General features: G+C 40.0%; 1 protein-coding gene and 1 long non-coding RNA gene across 4 annotated transcripts in view; one reads left to right on the forward strand and one right to left on the reverse strand.

The window, feature by feature from the left end:
- The window catches only part of LOC307012221, a 54,064-nt gene continuing 33,436 nt past the window's right edge, over positions 1–20,628 (reverse strand). For 2 of the 3 annotated variants that reach the window (XR_013800590.1, XR_013800592.1), the window contains exons 2-5: positions 17,983–18,099; positions 17,660–17,756; positions 2,550–3,363; positions 1–728 (exon numbers count right to left, since the gene is read on the reverse strand). This is a non-coding gene — a long non-coding RNA (uncharacterized lncRNA). The remainder of the gene's footprint in view (positions 729–2,549; positions 3,364–17,659; positions 17,757–17,982; positions 18,100–20,628) is intronic. The other variant, XR_013800591.1, reaches the window with a different exon arrangement.
- LOC307011777 (N-acetyllactosaminide beta-1,3-N-acetylglucosaminyltransferase 3-like) lies at positions 14,869–16,052 on the forward strand (the record flags this gene model as incomplete). Its single annotated transcript, XM_079637789.1, has 1 exon — positions 14,869–16,052. Exon 1 carries the CDS (start codon positions 14,877–14,879, stop codon positions 16,050–16,052), a length of 1,176 nt encoding a protein of 391 aa, XP_079493915.1. The 5' UTR covers positions 14,869–14,876.

Here is a 20,628-nt window from a genome sequence, read left to right on the forward strand (position 1 = left end):
GGGACGCAAATGGTTTTTCTGACGCGTGCTTAGCCTTGTATTAAATAAATTCATTGTCCATTCCTTGAAATTAAATTCGGGTATGCCAAATCAGTTTATTGTCCATGGGCATTGCAAATAACATATAAAACGAAAAAATAAATGCAAACTTTTACCTATTACTAACAAACCAAAATAGAACAAACTGTTGGGCATGAGCACAGTTTGCACATTACAAAACTCAAAAAGTTAGTTTGACCTTCCATATGTGCACCTGAAACTCATCATTACGTGGCTTAAGTATACTCAAAATACTCATACGCCCTTTAGTGTCTCAAACAAAATATATTTCAACATAATGGCTCCAACACACAGTATTACAGTTTTTGCTGTATTTTGGGTCAAATAAATAAAGCCATGTTGAGCAGACTTCTTTTAAAAACATTTTAAAAAATCTTACCATCCAAAAGCTTTTGACCAGTAGTATCATCTAACTTGTACTATTAGCACTTATATTCAAATTTACAGTCTAACAGACAGAAAGATACATTTCTTTCTCATTTTTTGTTTAAATGCAATGTATTTTCAATGCAATGTATTTTTCGCAACAATCTAAACAATAAGAAGTGATGTTGCAAGTAAATGCAGATTTGCTGTGGGTTTTTTAAGGATACGAACTGGAACAGCTCACATTGAGGATCATCAGGAAAGGTGGCCCAACAGATGATCCTTTACAGACTGGGGTAATGCTGGAAGGCATAAAGGTGATGACAGGGTTGGCAGGTGTTGCGAAGGCTTGTGTTTTTCTACTTATTTAAGTAGATTTATGCCTAATTTATGCAATTAATCTGAGTTACCCCAAAGATACTCAGATGCTCAGATACTCATTTTAATTTTTTCAGAAGATTGGAACTAGACAGTGGCAAACTTTCTCCAAAGGTTTACTCTCTGAAGAACAGGCTTCTTTATTTAAATAATAGATATTGATGGTGTTGTTCTGACCATTACGACTGAAAAACGCATCGGTGTTAGTTTGCAAAGGTTTGATTGTAGTCTTGTTTTATTCTCAGGTTGTTTGTTGGAAAATTTTGAATATTTAGAAGAGTTGCAAAGAGTGAAAAATCAAGGAAATGACTTGTGAACTTTTGTGAAGATTGCAATCTCTCTTACAAAAAAAGGAAAGAAAGAAAATTCTTTGGATTTGTAGTTTTATTCTTAAGAAGTTTGTTGCATGTTCCAAAAATAAATGTTGGGGGGGGGGTGTCATATATATTCCACACAGAAGGTATTCCAAACAGGCAGGCAGGCAAACAAAACAACCTCTAACATAGACCGTTGTTGTTCACATAATAATGTCGATTGGTAAATGCCCACTAGGTGGAGTTGTTGTATTATGTGGGAACTGGTATGCATGTAAGAGGGGGAGAAAAGGTTGTTTTAGAACACTAGTGCATAATGACATACAATAAATACGAAAAATTTAACTACATGGTTGCATAACAATTTATTATGGTAATATTAGGTGACATGTATTTGGGTATCTGTGTAGAGGTAGCAGGAGTTTAGAATCGGCGTTCGTAGATCGACTGGTAGAGACTGTTTTTCAAAGATGGCTTCAGCCTTTATACGCGAAGTTGACTATGTATAAAATATCTTCTTATTCAACTGTCTGGACACTTACAAAGTTCTCAATGCTTCGGTTTGAAGGTAGGGACCCTCATTACGCTACAGTGTTAGTGTGGGGCTATTTTGAGCCTTGTTAGTGGTATTAACAAGCGATTTTTATTTGTCATTACTCTATGCCCTATATACTAGCGTTATAGGCTAAACTGTTTTTAGAGATAAAACTATTTACATTCGATAATCATGAAAACAAATCTCAGATAACGGTTGACTAGGTAACAATGTGTAATTAGACCAAAGGTTCATTTTGCGCCGGAGTTCTCCTTTAACCAGTTCTTAGTCTTAACATCCTTGATGTGTCAAACAGGAAGTAAATACAGGTATTTGCGTTGGCTGATATAACAATTTTTATTCATATCTTTCACATCTACTGCAGTCAGATTCACAGTGTTCACTCTAAAAGAATCACTCACATGGCTGGGCACTTGTAGTGACACATCAAGGATGTTAAAAGGGTAAAAGCAGGTTTAAAACCTGCCCTATTGAAGTCAACAGGGTGCAAATTTTAAAAAGAGGATAACACAGTGTAGGCAACACCGATTTTTGTCGTTGTTCTCTGTATTGACAGCACTCCAAATTTACAAAAAAATGAGCTCAATGTTAAAATTGACCGGAGTTCTCCTTTAAGAAGATGGATGGCCATGGATGAACTCTGGACATAACTTCCCATGTTCTGGACACACAACAGCATGAAATGATTTACAATAAAGCAGGTTTATAAAGTTAATACATTAAAAGATTTGGAACAATATCCAGTGAATGTCTGATGACAGAATTTTAATTTGAAAGTAAACGTCAAATAGTGACCATTGAAGCTCACAGTGACAATCATTCATCCACTCATACAGTAATGGCACCATCACATGGAGTTGTTTTGATTTACTCACCCGTTTGGGGTTTCGACTGATGTCACAGTAAGATAAGAACACATGTAGAACAATGCCGAAATTCCTCTGACTTGTGCATTTCTGAACAGGACATGGCGCAAAAAACTAAAAAGGAATGAAACCCAACATGTATAACAAGTTAAAAATACACATATACACAAAAAAACATGACTCAGATTAAAAAAACAGATAAGCAATGCATCTGTCAACACTAAATCAACAAAAGTAATAATCCATCTGTCACCACAAGGTGGTTTTATAAGTCTCAATGCAAATTCACACTGCATTGACAGACACAGACCAACAGCACGTCATGATGGCTTGTTTGTTAGAACTTTTGGATTCAAATGAGATCAATCAACAAGTTATGGCAGTCTTATCTAAATGACAAACTTGTAAGACTAGTATAAGCAGTTTTTGCAACCGTTGACGTAATTGCATTAGAACCTTTTTCCTTCATGACACCTGTCTACTTGAGCCTGTATTCGCCTCTGATCAATGCCTCATCAAAGTGGATTATTCCTGGGTGCTGTCAGTGTCCCCGCTCTGGCAGAACCAGTGTTGGTTCCCAGGGACGGTGCAGCTGCTGGCAAAAGTCCTATGGCCAATTCCACTAAGAAGGGACCTCCTTTCCTAAGCGGAAGGGACAACCTGGCACCTTCAATCAGTCCCACCGGCCAATCAGTTGGAAGGAACGGCCTAATTGTGAAGTTCCTCCACTTCACCCACTTCCAATTCCATCATGGAATCTATCCAGTCCTTAGGGTGCGTCGAGACCCTCCGTTCAATCACTTCTGATGGCTGAACTCCGACCCTTTAAAGGGAACCATGGGCAGATTAGTAACTGAAACGTTACTGGCTGAGGCACAATTTACACAGATAAGCACGTGCTATGTCAAACATGCTTCTTTTGTTTGCAGTGACTCAACTGGTAAAATGTAATTTTGTAGTTGCTACAAGTGGCTATTTGTTGCTAAGCCCATAGAGTCTGTGTCCGGTAACATGTTTTTTCATTCATGAATCTTTACATGAGCTTTTCCTATTTAGCACCAAAACTTTGGAACAGTCTTACTGTCACAGGTCGAGGTGGGCCAAGCCAGACTGCACCCACCCCTGGACCAGGATCACCCTGAGGAGCGCGTCAAAGGAGGAGGCAGAAGACAGGAATAAAAAGAATGACAAGCTTTATTTAATATATAAAAGTAATTTGAAAATCCTAATCTAAAATCCTCTTCCTTCCTCTTCCCAGGAATCCAAGGCGACACCGTGGTAAGTGATGGACCGGTGGATATCACAGGCGAGTGGGTGGGTCAGGCTCACTTCTTTCTGGCGCTGGTGCCAAACTCACAGTGGTAAGTACTGAACAGGTGGGTATCACAGGTGAGTAGATGGTCAGGCTCACTTCCTCCTGACACTAGTACCAGACTCACAGTGGTAAGTGACGAACACCACACAAGGGGCCTCCGGGCCACAGCAACCTCAGGGTCGTCGGCGGAGCAGAACTCTCTTTGAACAGGCCGGATCAGGACCTCCAGCAGAGATGTACGCACATATATCCAAACGCACATGACTATAGAATTAATTTAGCGTTTCTCACAGGTTCGCGTTTAAAGTCTGTGTAGAGAGAACGGTGTCGTCTTAGCGGCCCTTAATTTAATAACAAATTATCCTTTCGACGGAAGTAAATCAATCAAAACTAACTTTAGCTGGAAAATAACATTATTCAAGAACCGCTATAAAGCCAAAATAATCTGTTACCTTAAATTATATGTTTATCTCTGTAAAGCAGCTTTGAAACAATCTACATTGTTAAAAGCGCTATATAAATAATGATGACTTGACTTGACTTGACTCCTGAAATTGTTACCAAACAGATACGATTTCACTTCCAAACAGATTTTACTTACTTTTCGGTCTAAGCTTCTGCAGTGTAAATGCCGCCTAACAGATTTCATTGTAAAGCATATTGTGAAGGGTCAGAAGTTAGATATAGTTCCTAAAAACAACATTTTTTAATATTTGTTACATTTTCAGCTTTGTTTTTAACCTAATGCTGCATAAAGATACCATATAGAGATGCTTGAAATAAGTTTGAATTAAAGAGGTAAGATTTGTCAGATTTATTTATTTGTCAGAACTATAAGCATGAATTTTGCTTTTATGTTGCCATGGTGACATTCTGATTCAAAATGTGGAAATGAGGTATGTCTCTGAGTAGGGCGTTTCAAATGGTCTCATATATGAGATGGTAATGTCATGCTTCCTTCAAAACATTTAAAGTTCTCTGAGGGTGTAAGGAATAGTAATGCTCACTTTCGAGTGGAATTTGTCCTTAATCACTTTCAAGTCACGATGCAATTTTCTTCCATGTTGTGATGTACATCCGAGTGTAATGGATTATGAAATTTTTTTTTTTTAAATGTGGGGTGGGGATTTGGCTATGTGGGTTGCACTCAGAAATGGAGGCAGATGAATGCAAGTATGTAGGGGTGGGGTTTAAGTGGACTAAAAGAAATTCCATTCAAGTATACGTCAACAGAGATAAGCCTGTCCGTTTCACTGTTCTGAATGAAAAAAATTAAACCTCTCTGCCTCTGTGCAAAATCAGTTACTAACAGAAATGTGTGAGACTTTCTTTGTGAGTCTCAGAATAAATCAATTTGGTTACATTCTAATATTTCTATACAAAATATTAATTAATTAGGTAGGAAACGCATCAGGTTTTGAGACATTGCCTCTATCTTTAATCACATTTAGCAGTAAATACGCTCCACATTTTATTTCTTCATCATTAGGAGGAAAGAGTTTCAGCAGTGAATATAGCCTATGGTGGGGATGGTTGTGAAAGCGTACAGTATTTCGTCATGATTATCCGAAGAAGCTACGGTCAGGTAAGATAAAAAAAGATAACTAAACAATTTACTGTGTGTGTGTGTGTGTGTGTGTGTGTGTGTGTGTGTGTGTGTGTGTGTGTGTGTGTGTGTGTGTGTGTGTGTGTGTTTTCAAAGATAGGTAAAAATATCAATATTTAAATTTTAAATGCGTTTAAATGATTTTGGGTTTCGACCGACAAGATGTATTATGATAAGTTGCGATCGACGCTGTGCTGTGTTGTGAACGGCTGTAGGTCATTATAGGCACACACTTTTATAAAACAGTTACCACTCAATCAATCATTAAAGCCAAAAACATATTTCAATACTATTTTGATAAAGTAAAATCACTAAATGACTTTCCGCTGGAAACCCATGAACAGCAACAGAACAGAAAGTCCCATCTTATGGAGCTCAAATAAATACAACAGGCTTTTAGAAACACAATATGTGATATTTCTAAAATATAAATATGTGTAATTATAGCTATAGGCTTATTTTGCATTAGTAATTTCTTCACGACCGCTAAAAAAGTATGCTGTAAACCTGAATAAGTTGGCAAAACTCAAAACATTTAAGGCAATCAATTGCCTCAATTTTTTTAAGTTATGAAATTTAAAGTTTAAGTAAGCAGAACTAGCAGATTTTTATTTTGTAGGCTACTTACACATTTTAATTGTTCTTAACTTTAAATGTTTGAGTACACTTATTCATACATTTAACTTAAAATTTTCATGCAATCTCAATGTGATTTTGTGAACTTCCATTAGTATAAACTGAGGCCCTGTTTACACGAGAACGCTCGCGGGTGAAAACGTAAAAAAATTGTATTCGATGTGCCTTTCGTCTACACAGCGACGCCGTTTTGGGGCCTTAAAAACGCGGTAACACTTTACAATAAGGGTGCACTATAATAAGCATTAATTCATGCTTAACTAATGCACAGATAATACTGAATGAATGTATTACTAATGATTATCTAAGCTATTCATTAATGATTGCCTCATTAGCAACTAATGAAGAGTATGTCTGGTTAATATATTAGTTCATATATGAATTGTTATTAATTAAATATGTAAGTGTGTATTAATTCCATAATACCTTATTTTATTAACTAATAGTGTTCATTAATTTGTTAATTACCACAATGAGCCAAAGCCTTATATTCCAACTTCCAGATAATACAGGTAAACTAATATGCATTAATACATTATTAATTAAAGCATTAGTAGTGTGTCAATTACTACAATGTTTTTGGAAACCAGTGTTTAATAAACAGCTTTTATAAACTCTAGTGATGGTCATTAATGATTCATTAATCATTAGCTAACAATCATTATGTTGTGACTTTACTTGTTGAGGCACATCATTATTAATTCATCATCTAGTAATTGTAATTGACACACTACTAATGTTGTAACTAATAATGTATTAATGCATATTAGGCTCATTGTGGTAATTAACAAATAAATGAACACTATTAGTTAATAAAATAAGTTATTATGGAATTAATCCACAATTACATATTTAATTAATAACAATTCATATATGAACTAATAAATTAACCAGACAGACTCTTCATTAGTTGCTAATGATGCAATCATTAATGAATAGCTTAGATAATCATTAGTAATACATTAATTCAGTATTATCTGTGCATTAGTTAAGCATGAATTAATGCTTATTAGTGCACACTTATTGTAAAGTGTTACCAAAAACGCAATAAAGGGAAACCACCCTCCAGAGTGGAAATCTTAAAAACGCTCCACTATCGCGTTCCTGTCTAAAGGGTAAAAACGGTAAACACGCAAAAGTCTGCTAGACAGTGAAGGCGTCGTGTACGCGTTTACGTCACAGGCATGCGCCAGTACAGGAAAATAACAAAACATTACGTCCCCTTGGAATTATAAGGTTCTATCTGACATTTTTGTCAAAACTGAGTTATTCACATATTATTATTCTGTGACAACTTATTTACACTATGTGATGTTGTTTTTTAAGTTGTGTACATTTTGGAACTTTTTATTTAGAAAATAAAAAGGTTCTTTCTACACAGTCGAATGGAATGCAAAAACTTTAAAGCTCAATATCTCAAAACCAGTCAGAATGCAGATAGAACCTTATAATTCCAAGGTGGTGATTATCAAATTAAAATATAGCATTAATTTCATTGACAAAAAAAAAAAAAAAATCTGTCATTTTTGAGCGAAACGCGAAGAGCACCTTATAGTGCACCTTATGTGCACAGCTGCACTACTTCCTGAACTTAAGCTGGCTCCTTTGTTTCCTGTCTGCCAGGATTGGCCAAACGGATTAATCCAGGTGTGTCTGACCAACAACAATAATCAGACACACCTGGATTAATCAGTTTGGTGCGCAGGGCCCATTAAACATGAAAAACTGTCACCGTCTCTTTTACTTTCAGTGCTTCACATTGCCACCTAGCCGCCTAGAGTGCATACTACATCGAATTTCACATTCTTTTGCGTCACCATATGCACCCGCCCACGCAGAATAAGAAGTAATAACACAACATTTCCATGTAACCATAGCCTTGACTAGCTTTAACAAGCTACTTTACCAACATACTAATTTGTTAACAATAGTATGTTATACAGAATCGCTTACTACATGAGTGCAATAATTTAAAGTAGTTATTTGCTCTCAAATCAAGTTAATGCACCACTTGTCACCATGATGGTAACTATCCTTATGCTAATTTAGAAGAATTTCTGTTAATTTTAGTTTAACAAAACATTAACCACTACTAAATCTCCCACTTAACATTAATCTTGCACACACAAAAAACATTATATTACACTTAATTTTAGCATTTACTCTCCCTTTCGAGTGCCATCGGCAAAGCATGCTGGGAAATTGACTTCCCAGACGTTTCAGTTAAACTTACGTTTGTCTAAATTAAAAGAAATAATTTCATAAAACTCAAAACAATGAAACAGTTGAGTTTACTTAAAATATATCGGTTCTGTGAAAAAGAAAGTGCTAAATACTAAAATACTAATAATAATTAAACTAATTAGTTTAATTTAAGTTTGTCCTACTCAAACCAATTAATTATTTTAAGTGTTAGGGTTTACAGTATGAGTGTAGTTAGTGATGGGAAAAACAATTGAACCAAGTATGTGTTCTTTTATCAATTTTCAGTGCTTGTTTTGTTTGTTCAATGGATGGCTCCGCTAAACAGACCAATAAGAGACTATTAACTAATATTATTCCTTTTAATTGCACTAATGTCTAATTAAAACATCTACAAATGTATGAAACTGATCAGAGATCAGGTAAAACCCATAGACACTTGTTCAATGGTTCACTGCTGGTGATCTGAGTGAATCCGCATGATTCACGGGTTCACAGACCTGTACAGATGCCTCATTAGCGGCTGTTTCAATGGGCCGCGGTCCGTGAACAGTCAACAGTCAAGTTGACTATGAGTCTGCAACCGTAGACGCATGTATAAATAGCCTATCTATATATGAAATAGACACCAGCAGATGATTTTGCTAAACTAACACAATACAACAAGACGAAGGCGTGCGCTAACACTAAAAGTTAACATAGGCTACAAGTAAAAAACATTAAAGGTAGGCCTACTAGTAGAAGAGTTCTGGAAGAGTTCCTGGTATTTTCAGTTGCCTAAAAACAATTTGGTGGACAGTAAGCAGGATGTGGTGGTTGGTCGTGGTGGTATTTGTCCCGCCCCTCCTCAGTGATTGGACGGCTGGGTAATAAGTGACAGAATGTTTGCTCGGTAAACATCACTGGAAATACTGATATTTAGTGTGTTCTACATTTGTTGTTGAGTTTCAACATTCCCTTGTCCACACAGGCTTGCATGTGTTTGATCAAGGAGACTGATATTCAACCCTGTGCTCCTTCCTCATTTTGTTGCAGAGACTTTAAAGGGGTCATGAACTGAGAACTAAAATTTTCCTTGATCTTTTGACAGTTAAGAGTTCGTTATAGCTACTAAAAAAATATCCTGTAAGTTTCAAAACTTCCCTGTTATTCCAAAAACTGCTTTTAGCTTGTGCTTATGGACAGTAAATCGTGTTAGTCGGATAAGACCGGACGACCGACGGGTCGAAACATGGAGAGGACTCGAGTTTGTAAGCAGGGTACCTCCATATTATTGCAGCGAGGACTAGCCGGCCACTGCACATTTGTCTTCAATTGGTACACCACTGAACCAGTCCCACGAAGAGGCCATGCCTCTTGTGGAATGGGCTCTAACGAGGCGTATGCCAGAGAAATGGTGTCCACTATCCATCTCGATAGTCTCTGCTTCGTGACCGGTAACCCCTTGGTGCGGCCCCCGAAGCACAAAAATAGCTGTTCGGACTGCCTGTACGGTGCAGAATTCTCCAGGTACATTTTGAGAGCTCTGACGGGCCAGAGCAAATTAATCTCCCCGTCGTTCTCCGAGGGGGGGGGAAGCGCTGATAACGTGATAATCTGCACTCTGAACGGAGTTGAGAGCACTTTAGGTATGTAGCCGTGTCTCAGTTTGAGGGAGACTCTGGAATAACCCACCCCAAACTCCAGGCAGGAAGGGCCCATGGAGAGCGCCTACAAATCGCCCACTCGCTTAATTGATGCCAGGGCCAACAGGAGAGTGGTTTTCAGCGAAAGTGGCTTAATGTCAGCCGACTGAAGTGGCTCAAACGGGGGACCCTTCAGGCCCCGAAGGACCGTGGAGAGGTCCCATGCCGGCATAGAAGGGGGCCGAGGAGGGTTCATCCTCCTGGACCATTTGAGGAAGCGAACAACGAGGTCGCATTTCCTAGTGATTGGTCAGCCACGGGAGCATGGTCGGCTGCTATAGCCGCCACATATACCTTGAGTGTGAAGGGGGTGCGTCCCGCATCCAAAAGCTCTTGAAGGAAAGAGAGTACCACTGGTACCTCACATGACTGAGGGGTCGAGGTCCCTAGCTGTGCACCAGCTGGTGAATACCGACCACTTCAGAGGTTAGAGGTGCCTCGTAGACGGCACTCTAGCCTCAGTGATAGTATTCAAGACTCTCTCTGGGAGGTCCCAGGATACCCGTTGAGGGGCCACACATGCAGGGCCCACAAGTCAGGGCGAGGGTGCCAAATTGCCCCGTTCGCCTGCGTGAGGAAATCCTTCCTCATTGGTACAGGCCAGGGGGCTGTGTCCATCATCTGCGCCAGCTCTGGGAACCATACCTGGGTCTTCCGGAGGGGGGCTACTAGGAGGACTGTGCATCTGCTCTTCCTGATCCGCTTGATGACCTGAGGAATCATCGAGACAGGAGGGAACGCATAGAGCGGGCGTTCTTTGAAAAGAACGTTGTGCAGTGAGTGTTGCTCTCTGAGGCAAAGAGGTCGACCTCAGCCCTGCCGAACACACTCCAGATCAGATGGACCGTCTGTGGGTTGAGAGACCACTCCCCGGGGAGAGTGTTGTCTCGAGACAACATGTCCGCATGTCCGGCTCATCTGTGTCGAGTCGATAACTGTGCCCAGAAAGGTTACGTTCTGGCTGGGTGACAGTCTGCTCTTGGAAAAATTTATCCTGAGCCCAAGGCATTCCAAATGACAGAGGAGCCAGGATCTGTCTGCCAATAACTTGGTCTTGGACTGAGCCAGGATGAGCCAGTCGCCTAGATAGTTCAGCACACGCACTCCCCGTTGTCTCAGGGGAGAAAGCACTGCGTGATTGCACTTCGTAAATGCACTTCCGAGGTGCTGGCTTCGCTAGCTGAGGAGGCGCGTTCACTTGGGGCGACTCGAGGCTGAGCTGGAGCGTTTAGGCAGGAAGTGCTGCATAGTTTGCATAGTCGTTTGCATAGTCTGTGAAGCGAAGCGCAGAAGTCATCGCAAGAGAACTCTTTAACAGCTGGGCCGAAGAGGGCGGTGCTGGAGACTGGTGAGTCGAGAAAAGTCGCCCTGTCCGCCTCTTTGATATCCGTGAAGTTTAACCAAAGATGGCGCTACAGCACGATCATGTTAGCCATACCTCTGCCGATAGCTTGAGCAGTGGACTTCGTAGGGCGGAGTGCTAAGTCCGTGGCGCTGTGCAAGTCTCTAAACGACTCAGGATCCGGGCCAGACTCGTCCATAGACTGGAGAAGCTTGGCTTGGAATACCTGCAACACCGGCATGGTGTGCAGCAGCCTGGCAGAAGGCGGTAAAGGCGCGTCCAGCAAGGGCTGAGGTGTTTCGGCAGGGCTTGGATGGATGAACTGCTCTAGTTCTCCATTCAGCAGTAGTGGGCAGGCAGAGATGAGCGGCGACCGTTTCTTCGGGAGGAGGCAGCTTCTCGTATCCCTTTTAGTAGTAGAATTAAGGGGCGCGCCATGACTTCGTGAGCTCTTTGTGTACCTCAGGGAAGAAAGGTGCTGGCTTGTAACGGGGGGCCTGTTGGCGCCCGGGCAGAAACCATCCATCCAATCGGCTTTTAGGCACGCGAGGACTTGGCCGGCGTGCGCTCTCTTAAATCCATGCGCTTGGGTGGCGTTGGCTGAGGCACTTCTTCCGCAGCTGAAGTAGGGCGGAAAATGGAAGAGCGGTTGGAGCGGTGTTACCATCTTCCTTGAAGAGAGCTAAATGCTTCCGCAGCATGGAGATGGGCATACTCTCGCACTGAGAGCAGCTTCCGACAGAGAGTGCTGCTTCCACAGTGGCAGCTCTCAGGCACGTGGCGCACTCTGTGTGCCCATCCGCTTCGTGCAGATGTGATCCGCACTAGGTGCAGAGAGAACGAGGCATTTGTAGCAACGCTCGCGGTCTCTGAAAATTTGCTCTTTTATAAAACTACGTGTCGCGACAGCGAACACTGTAGCAATGAAAGGATATGGCGTAGTCGCCGGATGGCCACAGAAGAACGGTGACAGACGAGGAAGTAGCTTCTAGCAGAGTGACGGCGCTGGTCTGCTGTAGGTAAGGCTTGTTCTAGCTGATATGGCTTGATTCCACGGCTTCGTTGATGAGGCAGAGACGTGAAAGGTCGCTGAAGAAGATTAAATCTGATGCTATGGCGAAATGGTGGACTTTTATAGCCATAGCCATTCTGGCGGGCTCTGGCGTGCTTGGAGCGAAGCTGCCTGATGGTTCGCGCGTCAGAGACGCTTCGCCATAGGATGTGCATTAGGAAACATTATAAAATAATAAAATAATTCAGTTCATGACCACTTTAAGGACATTAATGTGTGTCACAGTGTAGCTTATCCATTTTCAAACAAAAATGAAAATTCTGCTAATCCTCATGTTGATTTTTTCAAATCTCTATGACTTCTGCAGATCATATAAGAAGTTTCTCGGACAGCCTCAAATTAAGATTTTGTGACTATAGGTCTGAAATAAAGGTATAGTATATATTTTTATCTATCTATCTATCTATCTATCTATCTATCTATCTATCTATCTATCTATCTATTTATTAGGGATGTACATCTTCATAACTGAGGCCGATGCGATGCGCATCTCGATGCATAGCCAACAATACGATACATTAAAGATACGAAGACTTCAGATGCAAGCTCATATATTTAAGTTCAGTAATTTCACTTAATGACATAGGAAACTTTCATTGCCATTAAAGTGAAATAACTTGACATAAACCATCAAGCTTGATAAAAATTATCATTCTAGAAGAAAATTTCAGATGGCACTTTTGCATCTGAAGTCTTCATACATATAAACAGCTACCGATGCGATGCGATACGATTCACTAAGCTACTATTACAATGCGGTGCGATCCGATTTCGATTCGATTCAACGCAATGCGATTCAATGTAATACGATGCAATGGAGAAAAATATGATGCTATGCAATTCAATATGGTATAGATAGTTAACTTTTATTCCTTTTGTTCAGACATAGCCTACAGCAAATCATAAATTAGCTTAAGTGCCACCTGACTTTTATGCATGGCTCTTTCACAAACAAAAGATTTGGTTTTCACAAAACCCAAAATTCTGTCAGTACCACTATAGTCAAATACGATTGACAATTAGCATATAGTTTGGATTGGCGGTATGGTTCTGTTCTGGGCGAGAACTCCCTGCACATCCATGCAGCCTAGCATGGATAAGAGCAGGGAGAGCAGCAATAACCCCCCTTAGGGTAAACAGAACACAACCAACATTCATGTATTGCAGATAGGCTATCATTGATTCAAGATTTTGAAGTACAACATAATTGGAGAATTTATTCTGATTCAAGGGGAATTTAAAAATAAATAAAAAAAAACCTTTCACAAACTGGTCTTTCATAACTGTATTCAAATGTAAAAAATATATATATATATATATAAACTATTATTGGCAGTCACAGGCTTCTGTAAACCAGATTAACTTAAATGTCCTACTTTAAGGTTTAAAGCAGCCCTCAGTAAGATCGGGATTTCTTTGTTGTATCCTCGCGTTTTGCTCGGAGGTTTCTCTCTAGAGCTCCCCCCGCAGCTTCGGAATAGATATTTGACAACAACTGTAAAAAACTCGCTGGCTATTCTCAGACACTAGAGGCTTAGTAGATCAACGACATCAAAGCAGATGGGAAACTCTTTGCAACGTCATCTTCATTCGGGTTCCAACAGCGTGAGGGAGCGCAATAATGACAGCATTATAGCGGATTTATTTTTGCAGTAAAGCAATTCTTTACCTCGCGAGACTTGGGATCACACGATACTTACAGACGAAGAGTTTCCAAAGTTGCAAACGCTGTTTTTCCGCTCACGGGCACCAGGGGGGTGCGAAACCACCACCATTCAACCCAAAATAAGTAATATAACCATTCCAGTGACTCCGAAGTTGATCAGTTAAGGTAAAAAAAGTTACTTAGTTCACCTTTAAATGTAGGTTACTCTCAGGACACGCCTCACACTCCGTAGTGTTGTGACGTCATATTCACGTAGGAGCTGCAGCAGTGGTGATGGAAGAACGCGCTTGAGCAACAGTTCAGAAAGGAGAAATAAATCTAGTAGAACTGGACGCGCGAATAAGGCGAAATCATGTCTATCGCGCCGCAGGACCTCCAGACGCGCGTCAACGCGTCTTTACATTGACTTAACATGGAAATCACTCCATGTGAACGCAGCAGTTACATAATAAAATATTGGTCACAAATGATTGGTCACTTTCTTAATAGTAAAAGTATAGCGCATCTACTAATAATTACACATGAATAAATAGTTTTTTACCGATGCAGATATGTTAGAAACGATGCATCGCGATACAAATGCCGACTTGTATCCGATGCACACTTATTTAAATGCATCGCATCGTTAGCTTTTATGCCGATGCGAATCGGTGAATCTTACCATCCCTAATATATATATTTATATATATATATATAGCCTATATATGTATATGTACTATGTGTGTGTGTGTATATATAGATGCAAATCCTTATTGAAAGCACTTTTGTGTTCATACTCCAAATTGTGTCTCTGTTCTTAAACAGGTGCGAAGATGAGAATGAAATATATGGAGACAATAGTGTTAATTTTCACAGGTGTTGTGTGTCTCTTCATTATTATAAACAAAAACGACACTGAAGACAAAGTGACATCAAAAAGCAAAGACACACATGAGATACTCCATCATCGAATCTATTTGCCCAGATCCAAAACTCCCCAGCCTTTGTCTTCACATTGTCAGCAGAATATGTCGGCTTATAGTGTGACTGGATTTTCTACTCTGCCAGGTCATATCCAAGATTTCCTGCTTTACCGACACTGTAGGAATTTCCCCATGCTGCTCGACCTTCCTAATAAGTGTGGTGGACCCCTGAACTCTGCAGATGTCTTCCTTCTGCTGGTCATCAAGAGTTCTCCAGAAAACTACGAGCGGCGAGAAGTCCTGCGGAAAACATGGGCTAAGGAACGACTGCACAAAGGTGTGTGGATCCGTAGAGTCTTCATAATCGGAACAACTAAAACTGGCTTCGAGAAGCGCAGGTTGAATAAGCTATTGGAGCTGGAGAACAATGAGAACAAGGACATTTTACAGTGGGACTTCAATGATTCATTCTTTAACCTCACACTGAAGCAGATCCTTTTCCTAGAGTGGATGGAAAGATGGTGCCCACAGGCTAGATTTCTCTTAAACGGGGACGATGACGTTTTTGCCAACACGTTTAACATGATTGAGTATCTTCAAGGTCAAGAGGACAATGATGGAAGTAAACATCTCTTTACCGGGCACCTCATCCAGAACGTAGGGCCTATTAGACACTCTTCAAGTAAATACTTTGTCCCGGTGCAGGTTCAGGAGTCTGACAGATATCCTCCTTACTGTGGTGGAGGAGGCTTTCTTCTCTCAGGCTTCACGGCCAGGACAATCTACAACATGTCTCACTCTATAATTATACTGCCCATTGATGATGTTTACATGGGAATGTGTTTGGAAAAGGCTGGCCTCAAACCTACATCCCACTTTGCTGTAAAAACCGCTGGTCTGCATGTCCCAGCTGAGAACGTTGACATATTTCACCCTTGCTATTACAGGGAAATCATTTTAGTGCACAGATTTTTACCGCACATGATTTTTGTGATGTGGGATGAAATACAAAACCCACATTTGCAATGTGGAAAGACAAATTCCTCTCTTCAGGGAAGCACACAAAGAAAAGAACAGGGTGTGTGATTCATTTAAAAAGGGAAACTTCATAGTTTACTGGTATTGATGTGATCAAGTTTGTTTTTAATCAATTAATGAACTTTTTTTTTCTATCATCTCACTTCTCAAGAAAATTATTTGGTGTATTGTATTGCATTTTAACTGAAATGAAAAGGGTGGTTGATTCCTTTCTCAGCAGAAGTTGTTGTCTTTATGGTTTTTATTCTTTCTTTTAAATAATTAGAGATTGCTTATGGAGATAGAGAAATCTATATCTTTCCTTTTTAAATCAAATTTTATCAAGGATAGTTAATTAGTGTAACATGAAGTGGCATTCACTTGTACGCAATGATTGCTGCTGTAAGCCCGTCTATAGGTCCAATGGCGGTTTCCAGGACAGGTGAATGTTTCTACTCTTTCATGCAACACAACAAGTTTGAATGAAATAAATTTTCTCATATGTATTACTTAGTTTTTTCCTCTGACTCCATAAATAAAAAAAGGTTTTAATGATATCGAGTATCATTAAATGTGGGTGGATGTTTGATTATTCTATCCAACTCTTAACTTTATATTTTACCCGTTCAGATTAGGAAACTATGTCGCTTTGAGGTCCTAACGCCGGCCGTTTATAACGCGGGTCTCACGATCACAAACGATCACGGGTCACTAAAAAGAGGTAACTTAATTGGCTAATTCCTTAGACTTTGGTATTCACACTTACACAAAGATATTTTTGTAAAGCCCCCTTGGTTCGTATAGCTACACTTGAATTAAAACCTGTTAAGCTTCACCAGTGCGCGGACGCACTGAAGCGTTTTTTTTTTGTTTTTTGTTTTTATTGTTCAAAGTTACTATCAGATTTAATGTTATTATCGTGAAACACAAAAATTGCTGCAAAAGATGCTTTCCAACAGGTTTTATCATAGTTTTTGTAATACCGTACCTCATAGCACATCCAATACAAGTCAATGGAGTTGGACAAAAACTACGATAAAACCTGTTGGAAAGCATTTTCTGCAGCGATTTTTGTGTGAGCATATCAGTGAACACCCCTGACCACTCGTTGAGTTTCACGTCTTTGTCTTTGTAAACGAAAGTTTAATGCGTTTTAGGAAGGATTGTTCCAGTGCGTCACCTAATATCACCATAATAAATTGTTATGCAACCATGTAGTTACATTTTCCGTATTTATTGTGTCATTATATCAGTAATCAGTATCAGTATTTGTTTTCTACCATGCACAAATAAAAATGTCACTGAACTTTTGCTGTGTAATTGTAACAATGAGCATTCAAACACACCAAACCAACAATTACTAAAAACACACACAAAAACTGATTTTGCACAGGCACTGCACTATAGTGTTCTAAAACAACTTTTTCTCCCCCTCTTACATGCATACCAGTTCCCACATAATACAACAACTCCACCTAGTGGGCATTTACCAATCAACATTATTATGTGAACACAACAACCGTCTATGTTAGAGGTTGTTTGGTTTGCCTGCCTGTTTGGAATACCTTCTGTGTGGAATATTAAAGCCTTTTGACTCTTATCTTCATCTTCATCGTGTTTCCTGCAAGTTGCAACCATGTGTGACAAATACATTCAAATCGGTTTTAATTGTGTACCTTTGGTGGACACTGGCGCTGGTAACCTCCAGTTATCCTTGAGAAGATTAAGAAGATGGATGGCCATGGATGAACTTTGGACATAACATCCAATCTTCTGGACACAAAACAGCATGAAATTATTTACAATAAAACAGGTTTAAGTTAATACATTAAAGATTTGGAACAATATCCAGTAAATGTCTGATGACTGATGAAAAATGTCTGATGAATTTTGATTTGAAAGTAAACGTCAAAAAGTGACCATTGAAGCTCACGGTGACAATCATTCATCCACTCCTCATACAGTAATGGCACCATCACATGTAGGTTCATTTACTCACCCGTTTGTATTTTTTTGACTGATGCCACAGTAAGATAAGAGCACATGTAGAACATTGCCGAAACTCCATACTTCTGACGTGTGCATTTCTGAACAGGACAGGACATGGAGCAAAAAACTAAAAAGGAATGAAACCCAGCATGTATAACAAGTTAAAAATACAAAAAAAACCCACAAAAAATCCGGCGACTCAAAACCATAGCTCAAAACGGGGGTTGGAGGAAACAGAACAAAAAAAAATATATATATATATAGCTGCAAGCAGCGATTACGGGCCCAAGCCGGTGGCACCGTCCGCCACCCTGGTGCCTTTAGTTACACTAAAGGGACCGGGCTGGCGCTGCCACCGGCTTGGGCCCTCCATCACTGCTTGCAGCTATATTTATTTATATATATATATATATATATATATATATATATATATATATATATATATATATATTAGGGGTGGAGCCGAACCCGAATACGGTATTCGGAAAGGCACAAATAACGTGTTTTTTACAAATACTTATTTCGAACAAATACTTTAAAAAGTATTTGTATTCGGGAATAGGAAAAACTTTATATCAAAAAGCTGCATTTCCTCATGAGACCACAGTGCACGCCCGGATGAGTGAGAGAGTGAGTGAGTAACGGACACAGCCTGCTCCACACAGCAACAGAGAGCGCTCGGCTGAGCGAAAAAACACTTAACTCCATCACTATTTTTGTTGAATAGATGTTTGTACCTTAACTGGGTTCCTGAAGCAGTTTAAAACTTTCGAGAAGCGGAGTTTGATCGGGAGATTATTCCATTACGCTGCATTATTGACGTCTGCAGTCGGGTGCGCTCATGTTCGCTCTGTTTACGTAACGTCAGCTGTTTAGCGCGGGCTGTTGACAGAGTAACGTTAACGTTCGGTTAAAAATGCTTGTGTAGTTGTGTCGAATTGTATGCACGTGTGGGAGTTATATGGTAGGCTACATTTAAGTTACTCTGTCTTTTGCAGACAGCAAGATGTAAGCTTCATAATGTTCACAATGGTATTTTAGTTGTTGGTTTAACCATGGATGTTATGTTATTTTCTTTTCAATGACGTTCCTTGTTTCATTGCTGGATTTATGGAAAAACATCAACCAATATTGCATATCCATAATTATTATAATGGATATAATTAAAGAATACTTACACATAACGTAAATTAGAAGTGTAACGCAAATTTTTTTTTAAGATTACGATTTTTACGCCTATTTTGAATTTTACTCGAATACAAAAACAAATACTTTTCCCCCCTCAACAAATACAAATACAGATACAAATAGCGGCTGCTTTGCACACCCCTAATATATATATATATATATATATATATATATATAAAAAGCCGCCACCCCGTTGCCTTTCGGGTTCCTGTGCACGACGGGCAATAACGTAACCCCGCTTTGACTGTCGAGAAGAAGTCTGCTTTAGAGCTTGTATCAGTGTGAGTCTTTCTGCTCCCCTCCAAACACACACAGAAAAGGGGGGGCTGTCTGTGTGTGGGATTCGAACACTTGTCCATATATCAAACACGCTTACATGAATTAGTATGAAACTCGGTATTAGATCTATATAGATCTCACCGGGCCGAACAACTTTCGTGCTCTAAGTTTTACGCCAGTCCAACAGGAAGTCGGCTATTATGGGTTGTATGAAAACGCATGCCCCTGGAATTTTATATACTCCTCCTAAAAAAATTATCCTATCGCCACCAAACTCGGTCAACATGAATTCAAGACATTGAGGATACTAAATTGCGGACGGATTTTTGATATCTCGAACGGTTTGGCCGTGGCGAGGAAATGAAATTATGGCGAGAAAAGAGAAACACGATGTGTTATAACGTCTTCATACATTCATTGATCTTGATGAAACTTCAGTAGCGTGTTTGTTGTAAGAGGCCGATCACATGGATGTAACTAATGTGAGTCAAAGTTATAGCGCCACCAACTGGCAGCAGGAAGTGTGTTACTTTTGACAAAAGTGGGGGGTTAGTTTTACCTAGAGTCACAAAACTTGGTATGTATATTGTGCACATCGAGCCGGACAACTTTCTAATTTACAGTCATTAGCTCTGACCAACAGGAAGTCAGATATTTTGGTTTGAATGTGGTTTTGTCTCTCTCTGCCTCTCTCTGACAGAGTTCCTCCTGCCATTCTCTGTGTGTGTGTGTGTGTGGGGGGGGGGGGGGGGCACACACAGACAGCCCCCCCTGTCTGTGTGTGTGGGGAGGGGGGCAGAAAGACTCTATTAAAAATAGGTATATTGTGCCATCTAGTGTTTTATACTATGTATACATGTGTTTTTTCTTTTAAACAAGTGTTTTAAAGTACAGTAATTTCAATGAATATATATACCACACTTCATAGGAATTTTCGGTGTTGTGTACTTACAATGGCTGCTGATTTCATGTGTCCGTTAAGTCCATGAGACTGTAGGGTGTCTAATTTTTCATTTTAGGTTTCGGAAGGGTGCTCACGCATACTTTGTGGTTGATATGTGCCCTCCATGCGCACTTTTGCAGAACCCACACCGATGCAAGCTCTAAAGCAGACTTCTTCTCGACAGTCAAAGCGGAGTTACGTTATTGCCCGTCGTGCACAGGAACCCGAAAGGCACCGGGGTGGCGG

This window comes from Phoxinus phoxinus (genome assembly GCF_949152265.1).
Source record: "Phoxinus phoxinus genome assembly, chromosome: 15".
Lineage (NCBI taxonomy): Eukaryota > Metazoa > Chordata > Actinopteri > Cypriniformes > Leuciscidae > Phoxinus > Phoxinus phoxinus.